The sequence below is a fragment of the Pollachius pollachius genome (assembly GCF_949987615.1).
Source record: "Pollachius pollachius genome assembly, chromosome: 19".
Lineage (NCBI taxonomy): Eukaryota > Metazoa > Chordata > Actinopteri > Gadiformes > Gadidae > Pollachius > Pollachius pollachius.
Genome location: NC_136952.1, coordinates 9,260,066 through 9,287,587, shown reverse-complemented (window position 1 = coordinate 9,287,587; position 27,522 = coordinate 9,260,066). Strand labels below are relative to the sequence as shown.

The following is a 27,522-nucleotide window of genomic DNA, read 5'->3' as shown; positions in this document are numbered from 1 at the left end:
AGTGCAGCGCTGGAACCTGTTTAAGAACTGTTGCATTCGCGTATTACGTAATGATGGTATGCCTGGGGGCGGGTAAAAAAAAAGTAGGATCAAGTCAATCCAAGTTAACGGTGTTACAAAAAGACGTCACGAAATGTATTGGGCCCGGACCCTGCCCCAGATCAATTTCACTTTTACCCAAAGCCCTCATTCCACCCCCACACACGTCCAGAAGGAGCCAGGGGCTGTGGTGGTGACAAACAACAAAGTTTTGTCCGTTGGCACGGCGCTACCTCCGCCTACCTCGGCTCCTCGCTCTGCAGCAGGCAAGCAGCTGCTTTGCATCTCCGAGTCCCCGAGATGAAAAGTAGCATATTTTCCCATCAAGTGCGGCCACGGGCTAGACCACATTACATCCACGGCACAGCACTTCTGTCGGCTCGCTGCCCTGCCGTCTCCTTTTTTACATATTGGAAAATACGCACGCTTTTATTTTTCTAGCCAGTCACACATTAGTCATTGCACCGTGCCCGGCTGGGCCGGTTTGCCCGAGTGACTCAGCGACGCATGTCTTTGGCAGCCTGGGACTTTTCTTCTTTCTTTTTAACTTCTGGACATCTGTGTCTCTTATTGTTGTTGGGTGTTTGGAGCAGATAAGCTGCAGCATTTATAGCAGTGATAATTCAGTTAAGAATGTCTGTACACACACACGCACGCACGCACGCACGCACACACACACTTACATTGACATGTGTTTAGCAGACGCTTACACCCAAATCAACTTACAATAAGTACATTTGTGAGAATAAGGATGCACAACAATAAATTGCTGTCGGTACACTAAGTACACTTTGTGCACGATGTAGGAACAGATAGAGGGAACAGAAGTACTGTGCATGCACAAAATATATACATGGAAAGATGGTCGCTTTGTGCTCAGAACCGCAGACGGATTAGGGTCAATTCATCTCTCTAAATCGGGAAAAGTATACTAAATAGAGGAATGTCAGCTTGGCACTGGAACACATATATATTTATATATAAATATATTCTAAACAGCTCAAATGTGGGAGAACACATTTGACATAAAAAGGAGAACGTACATCTTCTCTCCAAGGGCCAGCTTAATGGATCCCATCTCTTCATGCTGTGGTGTGTTTCCATGGCTTACTTAATGCAGACCTTCAAACCATAATCAACTCCCCCTAAACTTCCCATACCCCCCTGAAGGGATTAATGCAGTACACACACACACACACACACACACACACACACACACACACACACACACACACACACACACACACACACACACACATACACACACACACACACACCTGCTCCACATTGCTGAACCTACAATGCCAGGAGATAATTATCCACAGGCAGAGAGAGGGGTATATATATATATATATATATATATATATATATATAAACTGTATATACTGTTTGGCGTAAAGTACGGATCTCAGATGTGCTCAGAGCGGGTAGCTGTGTGTGGGTGTAGTGGTGGTTGTTGGGGGGGGGGGGTCTGTCTGGAGAAATGTGTTGAGACAAGAATGTCCAGCTGAGACACCTTTTTCTCCTCAAGTGCTAGGATTCATCAGACTACCATTAAACACCCCCCCACCCCCCCCCCCCCCCCCCCCACTTCACACACGCACATACACACTTGCAGATAAACACTCACACACACGCGCACACATACACACACACACACTCACGCAGACTTACACAAACGCAGACATAAACACACACACATGCAGACACACAGATAAAACCACCACACACATGCACGCAGACATACACACACTCGCACACACACGCAGACATACACACACGCACGCAGACAAACACACACACAGACACCACACACATGCACAGATATACACACACTTGAACGCACCCAGACATACACACATGCATGCAGACACATATTCACACCAAACACACACACACACACACACACACACACACACACACACAGAGACATACACACACCGCACCCCTCCAGATTCCAGAGTTGTAGCTCAGTCTTCTGAACTCCGCGGTCATGTCTCCGTCTCTGTGGTCTAAGACTTCAGCAGTGGGGGGCGGGGGGGCCTGAGTCTCAGGGTCCGCCTGAGCAGTCATCCAGAAGCCTTAAGCAGGCTGTCATTCCACTGGTGAAATCTAGTGTGTAGCTTTCACACCTTCAACCATTTAATGACTTGTTTGGTGTTTTTTTTTTTTTTTATCTCCCCTCCCAATGTACGAATGGAACATTCAGTACACGCACGCACGCACGAACGCTCTCTCACACACACACACACACACACACACACACACACACACACACACAAATGCACATAAACACAGACACAGACAGACAGACACACACACACGCACACACACACATAGAAGGTCTGCATTGATTCCTTCATTGTTTTATATTACATTTCCTTAGCTGCGGTCGAATTCAAAACAGATAAAATCTAAAATGCAATGTTTGTACTTTGTTGTGGTGTGTATCATTAAAGTAATTAAATGTAACATTCTCATCCAAATAGCAATAGGCAGAAACCTATACCAATAGTGCAAACTTAGGCCTACTGTGCATAAATAGTTAAAATACTTGAAACAGTGCCAAGAAAATATGATCATAATAAAATGCCAAATATCTCCATATTTTCTCTGTATATATATATATGAATGCACCTTCGTGAATCCCACGTAGGCAATGTTATGAAAGAGAAAGCGCTGACTTCCAAGTCAGCACTTTCACTCCAGATAAAAAGTTAAAGTACTTCTCTGGAGTTTGGAGTGCTTCCATTGGTGCGTAATGGTGCACGACTGACTCTGCAGAGCAACAGATGTTTCACCACGGGGACGTGCTCTTCACCATTTGAAGTTGTGCATTCGGCTGCTTTTCAGAAGAAAGCAAAAAAAAAAAAAAAAGTCAGCCGTGGTTACTAGCTTGCTTAAAAGTAGCCTGAAAACTGGGACTAAACTTTCCAAACTCTGCGATCAATTGGAGAGTTTGTCGTCATAGCATCAGCACCCCCGATTTTTTCTCCCCCCCAGTTCCTAAATGGACCGGACTGTCTTGGTTTATGTAGCTCAGAACAGGCCGAAAGACTGGAACAATTTGTGAATATCTCGTCAAATCTTTCGGCGTTTTGGAGTAACGTTCAGAATGCTTGACTGCTTCTCTGAAGTGAACGATTGAGAAACTGGTTTTCTCATACATTGTGAGTTTAGGACGCAGGGATCTGTGCAAAGTTGCGTTGCAGCAGAAAGGAAACTTCAACTCGAGCAGTGGCAGCTCAAATATTTGAGCTCTCTCGCTATGGACTGTATGTATTTATTGATGTACTTTTTACATTCTGTGTTGTTTTTGGATCACATACACGCCGCAGAATCACACGGTGAGTAATAACTCTTTATTATTCTCGTTTGCGTTTTGTGGACCCAGATGGAATACACGCATAACGTCCGCGGGACAGCAGTGAAAGACATACACTAATATACACTATAACCCTGTTAAACCATCGCTCCACATCAATACGCTAAGTTTGTAGGGCAAATCTAACAGTTAACCTTGCGTTGCATTTTATCCCGAATCTTCACTTATGTGCTTGTTTAAAGTAGGACTATTATTGGTATTGTTTTATTTTTTCATCACCCCAGCCTTATAATAAACTCGATTGTTATCGAAACCATCTGTCCTATAACCTATGCATGCAATAGGCTGATGCCTTTTCAGCCTGCACCGGTAACTATGCCGTTAATTATGTTGTCCTATAGTTCGGAGGACCGGTGAGGTTTGTGGAACGCGGTTCTCACTTGTCACTGTCTGTCCCATTAGAAAAACTGTCTGGAAAGTTAAGTGAGTATGGCCTCATCGTGCCATTCAGCACAGACGCCCTGGGCCGGTACGTCTCTCACGTGGTGTCCGCCTCAAGCGGCGGCGATGGCGGCGCCGCAGCCTCAGCTGCACCCCCTGGCAGTGGGGGGAGAAGGGTGGCCCGCAGCGCCCCCGAGACGCCCCCCTCGTCGTCTGTCACCATCGTTGGCCACCGGTTGTTTTTCAACGTCACCGTGTTTGGGAAGGAGCTGCACCTCCGCTTGCGGGCCAACAGACGCCTGGTGGCACCGGGGGCTTTCGTGGAGTGGCAGGAGGACTTTGAGCAGCTGACCAAGGAGCGGATACACGGGGACTGCGTGTTTACCGGCGATGTAACGGACATGCCCGAAGCCTCGGTGGCAATCAGCAATTGTGATGGACTGGTAAGTGACTAAGCAGACCCCCCATGTTGGACACACACACACGCACGCACACGCACGCACGCACACACACACACACACACACACACACACACACACACACACACACACACACACACACACACACACACACACACACACTTTTTGGATTCAATGAATGAAAACACTGAAAACACTGAACCAACACTGTTCACCTTCTGTCGTTTTTTAACATTTTACCAACAGTAAGGAATTGTGTGAGATTGCAGACCACCTCAAGCATATTCCGTTGAGTCACACACACAGTGGCCACATAGGTCTTTGTTCTAGCCAAGCAGCTTTCGGTACACACTTCTGCTTTTCTTTGCTTTCTTCAAACCACTACCTATGTCAGAAACTATAGGGTCCACCATCTCACACACCACTCGCCGGCATCAGAAGCCCCAGTGGTACTGCCTCCACAGGTACGGAGCCTGGCATCCCACAGGTTTCTTCTTAATACCTGTTGTTAGTAAGACACATAAACCTCAACTTAGGGTGAAATCTAAGCACCCCTTGCCACACACTCACACAACAGAGGACTTAGTGCCATGCATCCACGATGACCAGTCAAACAGTGGTGCTCTCTGGTCCCCCCACGTTCATTATCTGTTCTTTGTGTAAGCTGAGGTTAAAACCTAATGGCGGGTTTGGGTAGGAGTTAAGTGGCGGTAAGGGGAGCGGCTAATAACTCGGTTGTTTCGCTTGGGAGAACATGCTCACGGAAAAAAAATGAAAATGCAGCGTCCCATGTGACATCGGAGCGGCCCGGCCTATGATTAGACTTAAGCTCTCTCTCAGGATATTCATCGTCTGCCGGCCCGCGTGGCAGAGGCTCCTTGACCATCTCTGACACACAGAACATGCGTGGGAAGGCAATGAAGCCGTGCCCTCTTGACCTCTGACCTCTGAACCCCCCCCCCGAGGATGTGCTCCACGGCTTATTTACTACGTGCACTTGCTACTATTGCCGGTATCTGTTTACATCAAACGACTTAAATAGTACTAGACTTAAGCCACGGACACACTAGAAGACTTTATCAAACCTGACCTGACCGACTGGTGAAGCGCACATTTGACGACTGAATTACCCAGAATCCACTCTTGGACAAAGCCAATCGGCTAGGACCGCTGTTCTTATCCAGCCTGAACTACAGGATCACCCAGGATCACCCTCAGAGTCTGGCCGCAGGCTCACACTACAAGGCCGCATGTGCCGACAGTCCAGACTGAGTGACCCGGGGTCCTATTTTTACACAGACTAGTGCAGACTCTGAACAGTTTTGAATATCATTCGTTAAGGGCAAAACTCTGTGCTTCGTGTGAGATTCATGCCATAGATCTTCCAGTGTGTTCCATGGTTAAGGTTTTGACAATTAATGCATTGTATGTCTGTGTGATCTTGTATGTACTTATATTCAAACACACACGCAGGCACGCACTCAAACAAGCAGTCACACACACACACACACACACACACACACACACACATACACACACACACACACGGTTTATAGCTCAAAGCAGTTAAGCAGTAGATTAAAGCCTTTTTTTGTACTACATACATTGGCCCTCAACGCACGGAAGCCAGCAAAAGCTTCCATGCTCACACCAGCTAGCATCACCTAGCTTCACACCCTGATGTTAAACACGAGAACTCAGGGCCGGGAACCAACGCGCATCGACTCGTATCGAGTTTGGACACCATCGCCTTCCGGTTGTTCCATGCCCTCATTCCAGTCCCTCACCACAGAGAGACATTGAAAGGGGGAAGCGCATCGGATCGATAGACGGTCACAATGGTTCATCGCTCTGCAATTAATGAATCGGTTCATATCAGCGTTATGTTTTGATTTCTGTCTTTTGGTTTTTCTTTGTCTGGACGAGGTAGTATTAGGTGTTTGGCTGACGTGGTCAGTGGTGTGGTTTGGCGGTGGGTCCCCCACAAAGGGGTACATTTTTGGTGGGGGGAGGGGGGGAGGACAAATGGAATATGTACCAAGATAAAAGCAGCAGAGGACTTCACTTTGAAAAAAAACCTATACGTTACTCATAGACTCAACAATGCCCCCAGGCAAAGGGCGGGTCTTCTTTTCTTCAGCTCTGGACCTTTTTTTGAGTCACAAAACCACAAAGAGACCAAACAAAAGACACAAGGTGCGCAAGTGGTAATCGTGCCTGTATTTGTGCGTTAACTCAGCAGGAATAACTGTTAATGAGCAAGTTGATCAACAGGAGACTCCATAGTGAAAGCGAAACGGGTCGCCTGAACGCCTCATTGCATTATATTCTATTACATTTTGAATTGGCATCTGGTCGCTGACTTTTATGTCTTGCTTTAAATAAATAAAGTCGCCACTACCAATTGATGCAGAAGAAGAGGGAGAAATTGGTACGACAGAATGCAGGAAATGACACTTTACTGTTGCCTAGGGGAGCCCAAGCCCCCCCCCCCCCCCCCCCACAGAAGGTGCAAACTAATCCTACGCCGCAGGTCCCACATCATTAAAGAAGAAGAAAGGAAACAGAGGGAGATGCAGCCCACTGACGCACGCAGGCACGCCGCCCTCCAGCGTGGCACAGAGTGAGGCCCTCGCCTTCAGGGCCCCCAGGAGCCTGTGTTGTAGCCTGTCAGATGATGTTGACAGGGCAGTCGGAAATAGGGGATGGGGGAGGAGGGCGGGGTGCAAGGGGTGCTCTCTCTCTCTCTCTCTCTCTCTCTCTCTCTCTCTCTCGCTTTCTCTGTCTCCTGCTTGCTCTGTGTCTCTCTCTCTCTCTTTCAAGGACACAGACAGATCCTCCCATGGGAGGGGTTTTGGGGTGGTGTGTGGTGGGGGCTGATGGGGTTGTATGGTAGGGGGGAGGGGGAGGGGGGGTGTAGGCCATGTTTTTTTGTTGAGCCCGAGCCAACGTCAACATAGACATGTCTGTGCTCGCAGTGGGGGGATTTTTTTTGGGTGAGCGTTCGAAGTTGGGGGGGGGCAGAGTCACCGGCAGTGCAAATAATGAGGTGTGATGGGGGTGCGTATGTGTGTGCATACTCCTGCGTATGCGTGTGAGTGAGTGTTAGTGTGTGCGTGCGTGTAACTGTGTGTGTGTGTTAGTGCGCGAGGCCACGGTGGAGAACCTGTTTTAACGAAGGAGGAAGAAGCATTGGACTTCGAGGAAAATAACAGATGCATTCCCGAACGAGGGAGACTTTGGAAATGTGTTATTGATTATTAACGTCCAAGACACATGGCTCTTTTGAGAAACAACAGAACGAGGAACGATTCCCAGTAGGCCAGTCCATCCGATTTGCCATTTCCTTTGGCAGTGCTTGTAATTCAGTTGGTCCCTCAGTGAGATACCTTGGCCCGTGGCCGCTCGCACTTTGCGTCAGCCACCAAACACTGGTTGCATTAATTTCAGCTTCTGTTATAGCGTTCTAATAGCGAGTCCCAGCCGAGCGATCCATCCAATTACATCATATCTCAGATAAACGGGCTTCTTTTGCAGCTAATACCCCGATAAGGCCGGCCGCTTAGCTTGGCTCGCCCGACGCCATTGGTCGCACTCGTGTCCATATTACAAGCCTCGTTAGCGGGAGAAAATGTGCATTTCTCTGGTATTGCATTATTTAAAGGGAGAGTAGTGGCAGGGTGACAGCCATGATGATGCGCTAGATATGCTCATGCTTTGGGAATCCGTGCAGAGAAGACAGAGAGATGGGCGATTGAATTTCGTGCGTGATGGAAACACGAGTGCCGGGATTACTTCCCGCTCAGGAAAGGAAGCTATTTCTGTGTCCCATCCCGGGAAACGGGGAGGAAACCGCCTAGCAACAGCAGCTGAGCTGAGTGTTATGAGGGAGGACTATTTGTGTACCTCATTTTCAATTGTTGCCGTCCTGTGTGTTTTATAGACGGCCTGTTCCAGTAACTGCATAATGAAGTTTTCGTATTTGAGCCTTGTTTTTTTAAGGTAAGGGTCCGGGCTGTAGAAATGTCTGCTGCAAATGGAGACGGACAAAAGCCCCCAAAATCTTTAATCCTCATGGGCAGGACCTATGGCTTATGTCTTCAGAAATATAAAAGTTTAGCTGGGCAAGCTGGGATGGTTTAGTGGCTGTTGTGGTCAGCGCCCAGCCGCATGGGACCGGGTAATCTATCAGTGATCTATGAGTGACACCAACCAATATAAAGGTTTAATTGGACAAACCGTCTGTATAGGTCCATGTCCCCGAAACTCTATCATCACCACAGCTATAGAGGCTCTAAAGGGACAGTTTGTCAGACTTAGTGGCATCTAGCTCTGAGCATGAATATTGCAACCGACTCATCCACTTACACACCTCTACGTTGTTGGAGAAGGTATATTGGCATATTGGCCTGTATGCTTCCAGAAATGTCAAAACATGAGTGCGTTTGTTTTTTCTAGGCTACCGTAAAAACATGGTGGTGCGGCATGGCGTTCTCCGTGGAAGAGGACCTGCTTGATTTTCCCCACTCCACCGATATAAAGGTGTTGCAGTGTAATAAGGTGTGCTGATTATTATCATAAAACTTGAGGGACGGCCATATCCTCTAGAGCACCAATTGCCTATTTTATGTGCCACTTGTGCGTACGTGTGTGTGTGTCATGTCATATCGATTTGATAATAGCGTCTCTATGTAAATATGGCTGAGGGGAAAAGTGTCTCAGAGAGGTCTGAGAAAATGAAGATTCATTCTCGGTGGCTCTGTGATTCACCAAAAGAGATTGCCGTGTGCGCAAATCATATGTTTTGAAAAAAAGAGAAAATCAGGCCACAAATTGCAGGTTAAGCTGCAAAAATGACAGCGGTGACAGTAATGTCTCTGCATCACATTGCTCAGGCCAGACACTGGTTCGTGGCACTATCTTCCCTTTTTTTAGATTGTTGTTTGTTCACGGTACCTTTAATAAAAAGTAAATGGTGCAGTAGTATCCCATCTCGGTCGTGTTGCTCCCCTGAGGTGGTGTAAAAGACGACCAATTTTGACCAAACCACATCAATGCATCCTCCGACGCCACAGTGTCTACGGCTGGCTTTAGGGCCTTTGCTGTTTTCCTGTCTACTGTTTACTCTCTGCTGGGTCTCCACAGAGAGTGGGCGAGAGAGGGAGTATGAAAGTAGAGAGGACAGATGAAACAGTACAAAAACGAAACATTGTGAACAAGGCAAGCTTGGCTTCAACCTCTAAAATAAAACCTGAACTAATCATGTTTGCCTATTAGCAACTTCTAGTTGCTTGAATCGTGGATTCAGCTGTTTACTAAATGTATTCTGCAAACTTGTCTTCCAAAATTGTTGTTTGTTTTTCTACATTAACAATTAACACATGCCGTGACATTCTATGGGATGAAGCTGGTGTCGTCATTTTTATGGGAACCATAAACCGATTTGTAGGGAAAAATTCCCTTCATGGGCCAATTTTATTCTTGAGAAACCTTGCAGTTCAGATATTAATAAGGGAGTAAATAGCTGCATAAAAAAAGTTACATAGTGCACGTTTAATGACAAGTCAATCATGTGTTTGTTGCCTAATTGGGGACAGTATAGCCATTAATGGTCCTCTCCAGATGTGTTGGTCCATAGGGGTATGGCCTTATTTAGGGCATGTGTGCGCTGAAGTAACAATGGGGTGAACTCAACAACTGCAAGAGATTGCTGAGTGAAAGCGAGTCCCTTAAATATATTGTACATATTCAAATGTCCACCTTCAGACCAGGTTGTGGTTATTTTCTAAATTTGGTGCATTGGTGTGCTTAAGGGATTAGGTCTATCTAATTTGCATCAGTACAAGGTCAATGTCGGCGCCAGAAAGGAAACAGAGCAGGTCCATATCTATACTGGCTCACTGATCACTAGGCCATGGCTGATATCCTTAATACATTGAACATGAGTTGGTCAGTTGAGTGATACTAATGTGAAGCAGTGGAGAGTGCGGACAACTCTACAGAGGCTGTGTTGTTATAATTAGAGGGAGAACATGTGTTAAAGACAGGTGTGATGATAAACATGATGATAAACTGTTAATTGGGGTGTTTTGGCGTTGAGCCACACTGCAAATGGGGCTAATTTCAGTGGTGACTGGGGATGATGTGCTTTGAGCTCGGTGTCAATCCAGCCTCATCAGGGGAGGGAGATCATTTCCAGAGCCGAAAAGCACAGAGCATTATTTTCTTGATTGATGATGGACAGAGAGTCAGTTGTTTTTGGGCTAAGCCTGGATGCAGGGAATTTAGGATTATAGATGGCTCTGGGATGGAGTTGGATGGATGTCATTAAATCCAAGACATGCGTGTCTGAGAGAGAGTGTTAAACAATCAGAAGAATAGGGCTGGGCCGAGGCATCGCCCGGTTGATGTAATACGCAGGTATACACACATGTCAACTTTAAAATGTGCAGGGATACAACAATATAGTTTTGGGACAGAACTTTTACTCCCGCAATTGTTTTTCACAAAAACCGGTTGTGACAGAATACTTAACAAACGTTGTCATGTGTGTGCCTAGCGAGTAAGTGCCACAGCGAGCCAGTGACAGAGAGTACTATGAATGCGAGCGGAGCAGAGGAAACTCAGTGCACCCACTACAATAAACTCGACACACCACTGTGAGACACCCTTGCCCACGACTGAATAATCAGACCGACTGCCTGTGAATCTAGCACACTGACATCTGCAATAATGTATCCTTTTGGTATCTAAAGTAGACCAACAACAAAATCTTGACTCAAAGGAGGTAATGGGGGTAACTATGTCAAACATACATGTAAATCATTACATACATGTAATGATTTTGGGGGAAATTTGGGGAAAAGGACCATGGCACTTTTATTTGTATTACAGTCAAGCAGAGTTGAATCTGATTGACGTAATGTTGAATTTGGCACTTGTCACTTGTCAGCACATCTCGTCTCCCAAATACAATTCTGTTCTATATGCACAGCACTGCAAACCAAGGCTTTGCATACCATTTTATAATCAACATATATGCTTCAGCGAAAGCCAGCTTGCAGTTTATAGCATATTGTAAATAACCACAGATTGAAAATCATGCAATCATTTTTGTATTCAAAATTGCTTTCACATTTCGATTAGAAATAGCAGCTGTTTTAAAAAAAAGTTCTGATTCCACAGATAAGTTGTGTCATTATTTCCGCTGCAACTCACTTACGTGAATCATCCTATTGACTAAAAATGCCTGTATGAGACACTCCTTCCGTTCCCTCCCATGAATAACACACTTTGCCAGCGCCGCTCGCATCCCTGTTGCATCATCCCTCTCCTCGCTCCACAGCTGATTTTTCCCTCTTTGACTTGGCGGGACCTGCCGAGGAAAACCCAACATTATACAGGGCAGGAAACACTCACACTGTCGCCGTGCCAGCGCCAACAGGCCAGAATTACAAGCCCCGCTATTGTAAGCATCCTCTGGCACCAGCGGTGCTTTGACGAATATGCATAAAATACATTGGTTATGCCTTTATGGACAGCGCAGCAGAAAGCCAGGAGAGTGGGTTGAACGTGAAGAGGGAGGAAGAGCCTGTTCGCTGCAGTACCGCAGGTCGGGATCGTTCCCGGGGTCACTGCAAGGTGGATCATGTTCCATGGTCAAGAGAGACTTGAGTCATCGAAATGAATGCATATTTTAATAAATACACTATACTAGCATGGATATGATTAACGTGCACTATGGCGTTACAATGTGCATGTTTGTATAAATAGAGATACAAACAGTTCAGAGAGTAGAAATCGATATTCATGAGCTATCACGGAGTAGGCTCGCCAGGGAAAGAACAACCTTATGGAACGGACTCAGTGTTGTGTGTGTGGAGTGCTTTTGGAAATTGACCAGGCTGCTGAATCCCACAAAACGAAGCCTACCTGCGTCATTTCCCCCTCACTTACAGCCCTTTTTTCATACAGAACTCCCAATTGATTAAGGCACGCTGTAATTACAGGCCCCCACACAATAATGACCTTTCAAGAAAATATGGGGCGAAAACAGGGTTTGGTGGACTGATTCAGATGCTTCTCTGTCTCTCTGTTTCCCTCTCCCGCGCTCTCTCTCTGTCTGTCTCTGTGTGTGTGTGTGCGTGTCTCTCTCTCTCTCTCTCTCTCTCTCTCTCTCTCTCTCTCTCTCTCTCTCTCTCTCTTTCTCTCTCTCTCTCTCTCCCTCTCTGTCTCCCCCCCTCTTTTTTTTCCAGGCAGGTCTGATCCGGACTGATAACGGGGAGTTTTTCATCGAGCCCCTGGAGAAAGGCCAGCAGAACGTGGAGATGAAGGGGCGCGTCCACGTGGTCTACCGCAGGTCTGCCATCAAGAGAGAGCCGGGCCAGAAAAAGGAGGACCTCCACAATGAAGGTAAGACGTCAGCGTACGCTGTCATTGGAAAAACAGGGGCATCAGTGTGTGTGTGCGGGTGTGCGGGTGTGCGTGTCTGTGCGCGTGCGTGCGTGCGGGTGTCCTCTTTTGGGTCCTTATTGTCCCTATTGTGTGGATGGGCAATGACCTCAATCACACAAGGAACCAGCGTGGTTGTCATGAGAACACACAGGAGGAGTAGGAGTTGTGGAGGCAGGGAAATACACGCATCAGGTATTCCTGCTGCAATTCCTTCTCCTGGAATTGCATACGACTCCTACTAGATGGGGATGTATATATATCTTAACCTTTAATTTCGGATGATTCAATAAAAGCTGAAGTCTGTATCCCCCCGGCGAGCTCTGCTTGACCTTATATTGGATATAGTTTGAATTTGAGGCCACCTCTTAATTTTTATTCCCAGCTTCAATGCATTAAAGCGAGCGTAGGTTTTTTACATCCTGAATGCAATCTATAATATGTCTGCATATTTGGCATTTAGCTAGTGATTCTTTTGGGACACCGTGACATTTCTCAAGTTCCAGCTGATTGAGGTTTATTAGAGCCCGACCAATATATCGGTCGGTGGATTTCATCAGCCGATAATGGCCTATGGCAGATATAAGTCGCTATTGGCGTATATGTTTGCCGATATTCCACGATATAAAAACATTAGTTATTTAACTTTGGCGATTTATAAATGTAATAACCTCTATATAAACCCTGTACCGTGGATGTTGAACCTCTAAAGTGCTTTAACTGGGCACATCCACGTAAACACTCTCACATCATTTTTACATCATGTTCTGTTTTAAGGTCAGTGTCTCCTCCTCCCCATGCAGATAATTGGTTAGCTCATGATTATAATGCGATGTTGCTGTGGCCCTGAAGCATTGCTGGAGGGTTTGCAGCGAATCCCAAGGACCTGCTCCTAGCCCCAGGGTAACGCATTATATATTGAACCCATCCATCCACGACCAGAAATAAGTGGAGTTGTGTGCCACGGTTTTGAACAGTGTTAACGTTTCCATCTGTTGGGTCAGGTGAAACAATCCTCCGTCCGCCACCACCACTTGATCCATCACTCGAACCACACTATTGTACAAAATAAACATGCTGAAATAAAAGTTATTGAATGAGCACAAAAGTAACCGCTTCAATCATTTTAGCATTTAATCATGGTCATCATCATCCTCATCATCATCATCATCATCATCGTTGTTATTATAGAAAAATTATCTCTAACCATGCGGGTTCCTCCTTGTCAAGTGTGGGTCGGATGATCCACAAGTAATTAGCCTCATTGTCAGGTGAAAGCTGCTGTGGGTAAGAGTCATGGGTGGTGCACGGACAGAGTGCAGGGGATGAGAGAACGTTTTTGAAACTAAGCAATCTAAAAAGATCCTCTCCCTCTCTGCTCCCTCCCTCCCCATTGAGAAGTGTTGCATTTAAAACAAATGTGGCAGACAGGCAAAATGTATTCCCCGAAACCAATCACGGAAGAGATGCCCTGATTGGTCAGAAATGTCACACAAATGTCACACAAAAATAACAGCTCTCAGATCTTACCTACAGCACCCTTAAAGCTGACATATTATACCCCCAGGTGTGAGTGTTATTAGACGTCACAAGAGGTCGTGTCCTGTCTACCTAGATATATGACAGATAGATGTGCAATGTTTGCTACATCTAGGTGGCCAGGCCCACTTGTGATGCCACAAGAGGCAGAAATTCAACACGGCTTGTAACGGCTAATCACACTCACGGATGGTGGTATAATATGTCACCTTCGACAAGCTAGAATTCGACAATTCTACAATTCACAACAACACCATGATAAAGACACGCACGGGTGCGTTTGTTTCTCATTCCTCAGTGGCGGACTTCGGCATCGCCGACCTGCCCGCCACCCTGGACCTGGTGGAGCAGCAGCTGACGGAGACGGAGCGCAAGCGGAGGCACACCAAGAAGAACGACTACAACATCGAGGTGCTGCTGGCCGTGGACGACTCGGTGGTGCGCTTCCACGGCAAGGAGCACGTGCAGAACTACGTGCTGACGCTCATGAACATAGTACGTACATAAGTAGTCTTGAACACCATTTTGGTCCTTGGCGGCGGATTGCTTTGTTTATCCGAGGTGGCCTTTACTGTGAGTGAGTGGATGTGTCTCAAGGCTCTAAGGGTAAGCCTCTGGTGTGTGTCGTCGCCGTGCCTACAAGGTTGGCTGTCATGGTCGGACCTTGGGGGAATCGGAACACGGTAGCGTTTTGGCTGGGAGTTGAAAAACACGTGACTGTTGAGGTTGAATGGTTTTCCAATCTACTGCCCTGATAGACTCATGAAGTCCTTTGGGAGACATGAGGCAAAACGACTTGATAGAGAGAGAGTATACAAAGAGAGAGAGGGAAAGAGAGAAGGCGGTGAGGGAGGGAAGGGTTATCACACCATCATGAATTGAAACACCTTAAAAAAACGTGACTTATACTGTGTGTGTGGTTGTGTGTGTGCATTGTGTGTGTGCACGCCCGCGCGCGTGTGCGTTCGTGCTCGAGGGGTTCAGCCACTAGAAAAAAAAACTTCCACTGTTCACGTTCATGCTATGACACCAGCTCGTTGCGCCATGTGACATCACGTCCCAAGTGTCACAATAAAAGGCGAGTCGGAGTGAGACATCGAACGTGTTCTTTCGACTCCACCCATCAATCACACATCGCATCAGTATGCACACTCCGGGTGAGAGTACCTCTATGGGCCGGTGGTCTCGTCTCTCTTGACAATGTGGACCTTGCCACACATGCCGCGGCACTTCCTTGTCCTCCACCGCGGCATGAGCTGTTGTGGAGATTACAGAAGAAAGAAAGGGGGGACTCATTCATTACAGGTTCCACCAGCTCCTACCACCATAATCTGCTTACTGCAGTGGGGGTTGTGGGGGGGGGGGGGGGCGGGGGCGTCAGGGGCACACAAGTCCCACCAGGGGAGATTTCCCCTGGGTTTCACTCTGTAACAGTTACCGTTTGGGTCCAGCATGGAGGTGTGATTAGCGCTCCGCGGCTAACGGGGAAGTGGAGCGTGAGAGCTGAGAGGAGCGCTCTCACACTGGCACCGATAGCCGGCTAGTGCGCCGCGGCGCTATAGCACGTCCGCCCGTTCCGATCGCTAAGTGTGAGAAAAGATGTTTGCTTGGAGAAGAAAAAAAATAGGCGATTAAGTTAAACGTACTTTGAGTGGATAAGTGAGAGTAGAAAGTGTTATGGGGGTTTAATGAGCTCAGTTGATTACTCTGATAAGTAGTGTCTAGCACTTGGCTCTCTGAGCTCTGCTGCTAATCCAGCAGACAGTTGGAGAGAGAGGGAGGGAGAGACTGAATGGGGGAGAGAGAGAGAGAGAGAAAGAGAGGAGAGAGAGAGGGAGTTGTCTCAGGTATTACACTTCATTGAAGATTGTCTGGTAGTGACCTCTACTCAACAAGATAACAACTCTGATAAAGACATTTCCGACTTTCAAAAGGAAAATTTCACCGTTCAAAAACCCCAAAAGGAATTTGTCTTTATTGTCTTGTAATCGTATATCTTATCTTGAGGTGTGCCACCTTCCGACAGCGTTCCTACTCACCAACCTCCACCCTCCAGCTTTACCTCCCCTCAAATGGCCTTCACAGTGGCTTTGCAGGACCCGGTGCGTTAGAAGCACCACCTGGAGAAGGATCCCCCCCCCATCTCCTACACCCCCTCTCCCCCAAGGAGATTGATTACTGAACATCCTGTCTGCTCAGGGCCAAGCGAGGAGACTGCCGCCGTGCCCAAGCCGCACAATGGGCGTGTTGTTTGAGGGGCTCTACAGGGGGCGGGGGTGGGGGCTTGGTCCGACGTGATGCCGCACCCTGAGCCAGCCAGGGATATCTGAACGCCTGGAGAAGCACAGCTGTTAGGCTCGTTTGGGGTCATTACGGGCCCTGCTTTTTCCAAAACTCCCCCGTGCGTGCCCTGGCTTTTTAATTATCTCCTGTGTTATAGTACGTGGGCTCGGCCCCTCGCCTACCTCCACCGACCGGGACATTCTGTCCGGTGAAAAATCAATGAGGAGAAGAAAAGGAGCGATCGGAAAACCGTGGGGACAGCTGATGATCTCTCCAACCCTCTGAAATACGAAAAACTTTTTTTTTTTTGATGTTTTTATCTTCACAAAGCTTAAAAAACTAAAATCGTGCTATTTTCTTCCTCCCTGAAAAGTTTTTCAGGGAGGATTCTGTGCTCCTTTCAGTTTGCTGAATTGGCTTCTGTGAATGGAATATTTCCTTACAACTCCTCGAAAGTTGCCTTCTACCTCTGAGCGAACGACGAGTGCCACGGCCGGGGCGGACCACTTCCGCAGTACTAGAGCAGCTGTTGCCAGACATTGAAATACCAGACACACTCAACCTTCCACAGGCAATTGCTTAGGTATGGAGTTATACCTCCTATAGCAACGCGTTTGCGTGGGCTATGATGGCTGCCTGGCGTTTCCTGCGAGCATCTAGGGCCTCGCTTGTGCACATCCTCAGATATTAACGCTATGTGTCTGCAAGATGCAATACGCACGTTAATGGGAGGGGCTGTGCTGGGGAGGGGTTGTGACAGGGGTCAGGGGTCAGTTAGCGTGTCAGCAGCACGTCAACGCAGCACGTCAGTTTTGAAGGGCAAGCGAAGAGACTTAACAAGATAGCATAAACAAGATTAACAAGATGGTAACCTTGTGGAGTGTTGCCATGTTTAATGTTTATATCCTGCAAATCTTGGTTCAAGTTCTAAACGGTCCAAGTAATCTGGTGTGCCCTCTAGTGGAAGCAATCCTCCAGTCACACGCAAAAGCACAACAGCAAGTATGTGAACAATTCAGTTCAGGTCGTAGTCGGCTGTCTGCGCGAACACGTGGGGGAAAAGCTAGAATATCTCTGGCCTTAGAAGTCGCTTTATTATTTTGGCGTTGCAAGTTTGGGATATTGTGTGAAGTTCTCTGGGGATGCAGCTGTTATTTAAAGGTATCCCGATTTTTCTCCCCCTTCCGAGAGGAATAAAGGTTCTGCACGCCACACAGCGTAATGATATAGAGCGGCGGTATGACAGTGGCGTTTTAATTTCCGACCCGTGCATCGCTTCACGTCAGCAAAAGCGAACGGCGTGCCTCTGTCGCCCCACCGAATGTAAAACGGACTGACTCGCCTCTTAAGGGAAACAGAAGGCAAAGGTTGGTGAAACATGTGTTTCCTCTCAATGGCCGGTTTAACAGTCACGTGGAGGAATGTCAGAGCACTCTGTGAACCTTAAGCACCCTCATGTTTACTGTCTGAGATACAGCCCGTTTGGCATGTTGATAATCACCGTCCATAACCGCACATGGGCCTAACTAGGTGACCCGTTGACCTAAAAAATGTGCTCCAATGGCATACCGGGGAGGGGGGGGGGAGTATCCTGAATGACGATAATTAAAAAGGGGATCGCAGGCAGAACACTGTAGGCCCCTCAAATGGAAATTTGACTTGGGAGCCTCTGCTGGAATCTGCGTTTTTCCCTTCTCCATCGGGAGTGTGTGACCATGAAGCCAACTGGCATCACGTTCTGGGGCCAGAGTTCTTGTGCGTGATTGCATAATACAGCCCGGCCTCACTGGAGGGCTTCCAGTGTCTTAACAAGATACGGCACACTTCAACCAGAATCCCTCTCTCAGAGAGGCTGGACGAATTAGAGACAAAAAAACAACAACCTTCCCTCTGGCACCAGAGGCTTGGCCCCATCACACGTTCCTCCAACCCAGTCTGTGTTAACACACACAGCTTCTGTTGAGTGGCTCTTTTGTGATTTAATGTGGACCAATGTGTAATCCTTCCCCCACGCCCCCACTCCGAGTCTTCTGGCGCTACAATATCTATCTGTCTTCAAGTGAATCATTATCCCTTTTTAAGGAGACAACAATATTTTTTATGGACATTTTTTAGCCTCCCGAATCCCCATTGCAATTGAGGGCGGATAAATGACCTGGCATCTGTAAGCCCCATCCTAATGAAGATCCTCACTGTCCCTCTGTGGCTCTGTCTCATCAGCAACACAATGCAATGTGACACACGTATTTGAGGTAGCTACATAATGCTAGTTCACAGTGCCATAACAGTGATTAATTTCTGTATCCTCTATGCCCCTGTCACAGGATGTGAATGTTTTTCCCCAGTTTACAGTGAATCAATTAGAGAATGCCAAGTTATTATAACAGGCTCTGGTGAAGGTAGTCTCAAATAGGTCAGGTCTGTTGTTTTCCTGTATTTGCTGGTACCCCTATACTTTTCTTGCTTTTTGGGGTGTGTGGGTCGGGGTACATTCTTTTGCCCTTTTTTTTTAGTGTTACAGTGTTACAGCAGTTTGGGTTCTTAGATTGATGATTCCATGTCCTCTTGCTGTTCTCAGGTAGATGAAATCTACCATGACGACTCCCTGGGAACCAACATCAACATTGTCCTTGTCCGCATGATCATGGTCGGGTACCGACAGGTAAGGACAAAACAAAGCAAGCCGACCTTTGCCTTTAGTACAGCGTTAAACAGTCTGTGTGCTCCCTACGTGGGTAAGCCAGTGTATGCATACATAAAAGAGAATTCTGTTACCCTGTCGTGAATGTTAAGTATTGTTGTTTTTTCTGGTCGTTCGATGACCCGAAATTCTTGGGATATTTCCACGAGCAATCCAATCTCTTGTATGGCTGATCCATATCACAAAAGAACCTTCTAGAATAGCATTAAACCAGTAAACAGACCTTTGCATGTTGTTTTGCAGTCAGTCAGGGATGGCCTTTCCATCATCCATCCAAATACAACCTATCCCTATCCTCCCTGCACATCTAGACCGGTGATTTTGTGACAGCCATATTATGCCTTTTGTCTCACGAGGGATAAAGGGTATGGTTAGCCAATCAGTTTGACAGCCCGGGGAGCGCTATGAGGACCGGCGACACATGAGGTGCACACTGGGCCTTTTTTAAAAGTAGACATGAATTGTACAGCACCTTGGAATTGGATAGATAACATCACCCTTCATGTGTTTTCACAAGGGTTCCATCAAAGTGGTCAAACGGAGTGGACATGTTTAAAGCGAAATGAACAGCGCTTGAATCATGTTTGAATAACCGACACTGCTTGTTTTGAGTGCAACGGCCACCTACTGTCACACGAGAGGCCAGACACTTTCTTTGCGTAGTCGGGATCAAAAAGGAAGAAACGTTAACGTGACTTCAGCGTGGTGTTTTCTCAACTCAAGTCAAGCTCTGTCCGCACGACGTAATTGATTGTTGACATGACGCAACCCAAATCCAAAACAATCGAATGAAACCAGTCCCCACAATGTAAACCTTCACCTATGCGGACTAGCGTGCGGTCATCGCCCCGGTGGTCAAAGGGTTAAAGTAAACACTTCAGAGGCTATTGTACAAATAGAGACGGATTGTCAACGGGCCTCAGTTTATATTTCTGTCTCTCTACCCAAGCTTGCAAATACTCTGGCAACCCACGACAGTCTGTATGTTTGCACTATTTGTAACAGGAAAGCGCCTGCTGCTGCCTACGTGGTAGGCACGTATCGTGTGGTCGCTAAAGCATGGCCACAACGCGACGCTCACGGAGAGAGCTGGTCTGAGTGAGCTGAACGTTAACCCAAGTTCACTGAGAGTACAGTCCGGAGAGCTGGCGTGGGAGTGCAATAGAAAAGGAAAAATCGAAGAAATAAAGACTCTTTATGCGATTGCCTGTTTGATGAAAGGGAACACGTCCTTCGAGGTTTGTGTGTTCCGTGTCTACAGAGTGGAGACACATAATTGCTGTTCTTGTATTGAGTCATCTGATTCAACCTCCACTTGCGTGCCATAGAGCTTTCAAAGTGTCGGGTTGTGCATCGGATACACACTTCATGCGGAGGTGTGTGTGTGAACGCTGCTGACGGGTGCGTTAACAGTGCGGATGTGAGCACGCGCGGTGCTGATGTGTGTGCGCTAACAGTGCTAACGCGCGTGTGAACGGTGCTGATGTGCACGTGCACATTGCCGGTTTGTGCGCGGGCGCAGAGTTGGTTGGAGTGTGGGAGGATCACACTCCAGAGAGGCTGGAGAGTGATCCCTGGTACCAAGAGGACTGGGCTGCATTCCAACAGAGCCTGTCTCAAACAATAGTCTAGAGTGCAACAATTTGAAAGGACGAGGAATAGAAAGGCAAGAGCAGTGTGTGCCCTTTATGGCATATTTCTTTGCCATTGATGTCAACGCATATGCAGTTTCTTATATACAGGTATATACAGGTTAGATAGATAAGTTACCATGGTTAGATAGAAAGTTGGCTAGGATCATTGTCATCATCATGCTTGCATACTTTATTTATACAATGTGCTCTCTCTGTATGTCTTCTTTTACTTTTAATTTTATTTAATTTCCATTTCCATTTTCTTGCCCCACTAGGGACGAGTGTCGTTAATTAGCTTTGGCTAGAAACACTTTGATGCGAACATCGTGTTCATCGTTCATGTTTACCAATGTGTGGACACATGGCACATTCCCAGCCTGGAGAATTCAGATGGGGATTTCTTTATTTTGAAGAACACCTGTCAACTTTTTGGTTATTTTGGTATTGTTATTTTGTATCTCTACATGAAGAGAGACCACCCTAGTCTAAATCCTATCTCTACATATAAAAGAATGTTTGTCCAATTAACCTGAATCAGATTGTGTTTGTAATCCTCTGCCCCCTCTGTGTGTGTGTGTGTGTGTGTGTGTGTGTGTGTGTGTGTGTGTGTGTGCCCTCCCAGTCCATCAGTCTGATAGAGCGCGGTAACCCTTCGCGCAGCCTGGAGCAGGTGTGCCGCTGGGCTAACACCCAGCAGCGGCGCGACCCCGACCACGAAGAGTACCACGACCACGCCATCTTCCTCACCAGGCAAGACTTTGGCCCCGCAGGTATGCAAGGTACTGTACTCTTCTCGATCCAGGGCCTGTGCAGACCGACTGCCGATTTCTGCAACGTTCACAAAAATCTAAAGTGAGAAAAAGTGGGACCATCAAGTCCACTTCAAGGCCAAGGTAAGGTCGTGACCTTAAGGCGGTGACCTCAAACACAGGAAGTACCACTTCTTTGTACACCTGACTTGATGTTGTCTTTGAAATCTAAATTTACATTTTTGAAAAGAAGGTTTTATGGCATGTGGGGGAAAAAAACAAAAGCTTACGAAAGCTTATGAAAGCTTATGAAAAGCTTACGTGGTAGTCATGGTGTGATTTGAAGATACATTAACACCAATTACACTGATTCAAAGTTGTAATCGTTGTAATTTAACCACTGTGTGTTCAAAGTTCAGTCTGATTGAATTTCAAATAATGAACTTAATACTATTTATGTTAACAGGACACATGTATGACGTAACTACGATAAAGCCGTGCATCCGACGCTACCATACATGACTCCCAAAGGAGAACCTCTGCATGGCAACAGAAAGTCCCAATAACTCCCCAATATTTGAACGCCGCAGCGAAACCACCCCCCACCATTTTGTTTTTGCGAGAACAGGGTTCCAGAAGAACAAGCCGCTTCTCCAAAGGCCTCCCTGTGAGACTCACTGACTTGTGCTATATTTTCTTTTACTGTAAAGCGCACGTATTCAAAGGCGGCGATCAAAGACCACACTACCGGGTCTCCTTGTGACACCTGCAACGGTTGCCACGGCGGCGGTGGTGTTGTGAGCACAACACCACGGCTGCCAAGGCAACCTGCGGTGCAGCATGCTCTTGCCAGGCCCCTATTTGAGGTTCACAAGCAGACATCGCACTTTCCTGACTGATTTTGCTGAGAGATGATAGATTTTGTATCCAAATATAGACTTGGTGGGAGAGGGGGTGTGGGGGAGGGTTGCCAGTTCAGGCTACGTGGAGACATATTTAATATTTACCGTAATCGACCTATAAACAGTTCATCCTTTTGAATTAATTCAAGCCTTTGGGCAAAAATAAAGCCTTCATTCCCATGTCAGGGGTTGATGTTAGCTTTTTCTTCACATGCTAACCCGCTTCCCTACTGCTTGGAGTAGGGACCTAGCGTGCTGTAGCTGCTGCACCTCTGAACCGCCTCCATACGCAAGTAATGATTAACGACGTACGTACGTTCCTAGAGAACAACTTTTATCTGACTGCCAGATAAAGTGATCGAAAAGTGATTCGCTGCACTTTTGTGTCATGTGCTGGCTTGTGCTCTGGCTATTGCTTTATGTACTGTACATACAAAGGTACATGTAATTCAGTTCTCATACAGTCATTCACATCCATTTTCAGTCATCCCTTTGTTCAATAAATATGCTTTCTGGCCTGTGATCCATCACAGGGACAGCGTGAGTCTATAGAGAATACATCTTTTATGGCCTTGGCTTAGCTTACCTTTCTGCAGCCATTTTCACCCGCAAAGCCACCGCCGTAAATAACCTGCAGGCTTTAGAAGTATCTTGACCTTTACCATCACCACCATCATCATCCTCATCCATCAGGATTTGCATTTTCTGCTTTGTTTTACCTGCATGCCAAAAGACTGTTCTACTCCTGTTCAGAAAGCATGATGCTTATTTGAAAGCCCAACTCAGCCACCCCCACACCTCTGCAAAAACAAAGTGTGTGTCTGGGGTGTGTGGGGTTTGGGTACATTGTGCTTCTGAACCCCCAAAACCAATTGCACTAAAGCTGCATCGCTGCACATCTCTTGATCGAGTTCTGTTGTGTTGTTTGTCCTTTGCTTGTACCTTAGACTGCTGTGTTTACTGTGTCAACTGTTGTTTCGTGTCGGTAAAGCTGGGCTTTTTTCCGTCAAGCTTGCGTTATGATCTGTGCGCTTTGATGCCTGTGTACAGCTTCCATGCTGCATTTTCTCCACCAGCATTTAAATTCATCATTCTTCTTTATTTACGTCCTTGCTCCGGTAAAGCGATGTAGGAAGGCAATTAGCCGCCATGCTGGGATATGAGCTTCATGCTCTTTAGAATCCATTGCAGTCACTCAATGTCTTGGCACTGTCTGCTCAATATAAGGAAAGCTATTATTGACGGCTCTACTATATTAAAATCTGACATTTTCTAATCTGTGCTCGTTGCAGCCAGGCACACAATTAATGTTGTCGAGTTAAGAGCACGTAGCTATTCCGTGTACATCCCAGGGAAAATTATTTGAGAGGAGTATGTTTGTCTTTTCCTCATTCAAATGGGGATTCATCCATGTAATTGCTATTAACAAGCTTAGTCGAATAATCGCCCCAAAAAGTTCCAAAATCCATGAAATCGGTTAAGAGCCTTTGAAACACAGACTGAAAAACAATATTTCACAAAGACGGAGAAAATTCTCGCTTCCCACTGCCCTCACTGCATGGTTTATCTCATTTGTATTCATCCATTCTTCTCTCTGTATTTAATAAGGCTGTTAGGTAATTCACACATAGCCAGCAAACTTCCAGGGAAGAGATTGTGCTCTTCCCTGGAAGTTTCGGATAAAAACAAGCACAACTCCTTTTCGCTTAACAAACCACTTTCCCACAATCGTTCGAGACATGGTTGGTCATAATGACACTGCATTTTGTTTTTGGTTTGAACAACATCTTTTCAATCGAATCACACTTGACATTTAATCTCGAACGCCATGTACTGGAAAAGAGGAGCACTCAGCAATTAAACCGTAAACCTGTTTTTTTCAGCCCATGTAGACTATGAACACCACTATCGACAATGGTTACACAATTCACTTTTAGCACTACACACTCCAAAGACAAGACACAATCCCTTCTTTTGAGTGTGTCTGCAACATCATGACCTTTGGCACGGTAGTTCATTTTCAGTGCCCTGCTCTCTCTCTCTCGCTCTCTCTCTCTGTATCTCTCTCTCTCTCTCTCTCTCTCTCCGTTGCCTAGGTTACGCGCCGGTGACCGGCATGTGCCATCCGCTGCGCAGTTGCACCCTGAACCACGAGGACGGCTTCTCCTCATCTTTTGTCGTTGCTCACGAAACAGGCCATGTGTGAGTAACGTCGTAATAACAGTAATGATTGGCCCTGTCTGTCCGTCTGTCTGTCTGTCCGTACTGTCTTTGAACTCATGTCAGCCGGCGGTGAAGTCGAGGTGTCACGTTGATACCTGTCGTACACCACGCTCGGGCGAGATCTATTTTTTCGGACCGTCATATCTTCGTGACATTTCGCCAGGGGGTATATAGCATATGAATATCTATATGAATGTCGTTGGAGCATGTACGACACTGTCCAGCAATTTGACTACTTAAGACAAGTCTTGCTGGGTTTAAATACTTATGGCAGATAGAATAGATGTTGTGGGCGGCCGTCATTATTGTATCTTGTCGAAAGCGCAGGAACTCCGCCTACCCGGGGTCGCCACTCAAGAGATGTTAGTGAACTAAATTGTTTTAGTCTCAACAACAATGAAAGATTTCATCTGGGACCATTTAATTGCAGGCTATGTTCTGCTCCAAAACTTGGCCCAAATACTTAAAACATGACATGACTTCATAAGATGTCAGAAAAACGTAACGTAACGTGTCTGACTGTATTATTATTTTGCCTATTGATTGATTTCTTAATCCCCCAGTGTACCGTAATACTGTGATACCGCCAAAGCCTACCGTACACCCACTATCAAAGCTCCAGGATCTCTGAACAACCACTTAAAAATGTACAAGGGAACGTAGCAATAAAGTTTTGTGACAGAACTTTCATTCCAGCAATTTATTTTTGCATATACCGAGTCGAGAGATGTGACCGTAAACTTAACAAAGAAGAAGGCCGAGGGGAATAAGGCAGGGTGTAATGTGTGTGTGTAACAAGTGTTTGATTGGTTAAGGCCATTTACATACAGTCGCAGTCAATAGTCCCAAAACATAGCCTGGAGTACACACATCCCGGGTCCATCAATTTGCTGCAATATTTGCATACCTTATATGTATATACTACATTATGATTTGTATGTCAACAGTTCACAGCATATGTCTGTCAGTTTTTGCCTACCTTTATATGATTAGGTGGGGGTCGGTGTAGCGTAGCGTGGGATGACACTAGACTACAACTCTGGTGTCATCCCACTTGTGCTGTACATCGCCAGGCCTGATGGCTCCGGCTCTGCAGCGTGGTGGAGTGCTTTCCGTTTATCAGGCGAAAGGGCTAATTATCTGCACTGTTGAACGGGAAAAAAAAGGATGAAAAAAAGCATGTAGGTAGTTTTCTTCGAGGGCTCTCGCTCTTGCAACTTGGAGCAGAGTTTTTTTTTGCTCATTTTGTGGAAGGCACATTTTTGATTAAAGTTTGGCGTGAACTTCTGAGCCGTTAATTCGTTTAGGATCCATTGCTGTGACGGCCCAACGTTTTTCTTGACTCAACAGCACCTCCTGTGTTTGAGCTGTTGGGTCCTGGCACTGTGCAGGAAGTTTTGGAGAAATGTCTGACCGAGTCATGTTACCTTTTAATTACAGCTAACCGTTCACGAGTCAGATTCATTCATACTGTAATGCTCTTCGTTGTCCACTGGAACGTTGCATTACAATGGCCCTTATTCTCCCCTCCCCCGCTCTTTATTTACACTGTGCAGCACTCTTAAACTGGTCATTTTTATTTAAATATGCAATAAAGGTAGGATAGGTAAGGTAGCGTTAATTCTCATAAAGTTCAATTCATGTTTGCAGACATTTTTTAGGATGTGGTACAAAATAAAAATAAATGTAAATATAATGTTTGTATTGTATATTTTTATGTTTGTATATCTAATTTCAGTGTTAAGCCTATGGATTTCTATTGTCAGGGCTGCGGGATATCCTAGCAATCATCTCATCCCTTTGGTTGCTAGCAATCAGAGAACACCCCTCAAGTGATGGGAACCCCCCACTGTCTCCTTGATGAATATATCTTTGTATGCATATCCCATATTGATTATGAAAGCATTGCTTACCTGCCGTGGGTAGAGGTTGTACACCGTTTATCATCTTGATTTAATTCTTAATCTCATTTCGCATGTTTACGTGATCTGTATTTCTATTGATCTCTCATTTCCCTCTTTTTTTTGACTCATCAGCGGCTGTAGCCAGCGACTAACCCCCCTGGTGTGGGATTAAAAAGGGTATCTTATCTTGGTCCGACAGGCTGGGGATGGAGCACGACGGTCAGGGCAACCGGTGTGCGGACGAGACCAGCATGGGCAGCATCATGGCCCCACTGGTGCAGGCCGCCTTCCATCGGTACCACTGGTCCCGCTGCAGCAAGCAGGAGCTGAACCGATACATCCAGTACGTCCCCCCCTCCGTCCTCACACACCTCGTCCCCCCCGGAGTCTTATCTGGTCTTATATTATATTGTAAATTATTCATTATTTTCACCTTTTGGGACTTGATTTGCAAATTAACAGCCATTTCTGCAAATGTTGGCACTGACATAACTCACATCAAACATAAACAATACAAATGAATCACGTGATAGTCATTCAATCAATTTCAGAACTTGAACCCCACTGCATTTGCAGGAAAATGTGAATGCTTTTTTTCTTATTTAACTCAGCAAGTAGCCTAGCTCAATATCTGTGCTCTAATAGCCAGTCTATAAGTTTGCTGGATGGAAATAATTCATCAGATGCAGGGATATGCAGGCCAGGAAGGGGAAACCCCACACACACAACCCCTCCTCGCATCACATACATTCATGCATTTGATGAACATTTTAAGTCATATGTAAATTCTATAATATATGTGGCTTTTATAGATTTACTTATATATACGTATATTTTTTCTCTTGGAATGCATTATTGGTGCAACAAGATTGTGTAGTGGTGATTTGACTCCCAGCCATAAGGTACTGGTTT

The 27,522-nt window shown here is 46.2% G+C and overlaps 1 protein-coding gene across 1 annotated transcript in view; it reads left to right on the top strand.

The window, feature by feature from the left end:
- Positions 1–3,062: 3,062 nt before the first annotated feature.
- adamts14 (ADAM metallopeptidase with thrombospondin type 1 motif, 14) overlaps positions 3,063–27,522 on the top strand; it is a 44,169-nt gene continuing 19,709 nt past the window's right edge. The window contains exons 1-8 of the mRNA XM_079756467.1: positions 3,063–3,386; positions 3,827–4,248; positions 12,480–12,636; positions 14,513–14,709; positions 19,076–19,159; positions 21,455–21,611; positions 24,580–24,685; positions 26,810–26,953. Of these exons, the coding sequence (XP_079612593.1) occupies positions 3,308–3,386; positions 3,827–4,248; positions 12,480–12,636; positions 14,513–14,709; positions 19,076–19,159; positions 21,455–21,611; positions 24,580–24,685; positions 26,810–26,953 (1,346 nt within the window). The 5' untranslated portion in view covers positions 3,063–3,307. The remainder of the gene's footprint in view (positions 3,387–3,826; positions 4,249–12,479; positions 12,637–14,512; positions 14,710–19,075; positions 19,160–21,454; positions 21,612–24,579; positions 24,686–26,809; positions 26,954–27,522) is intronic.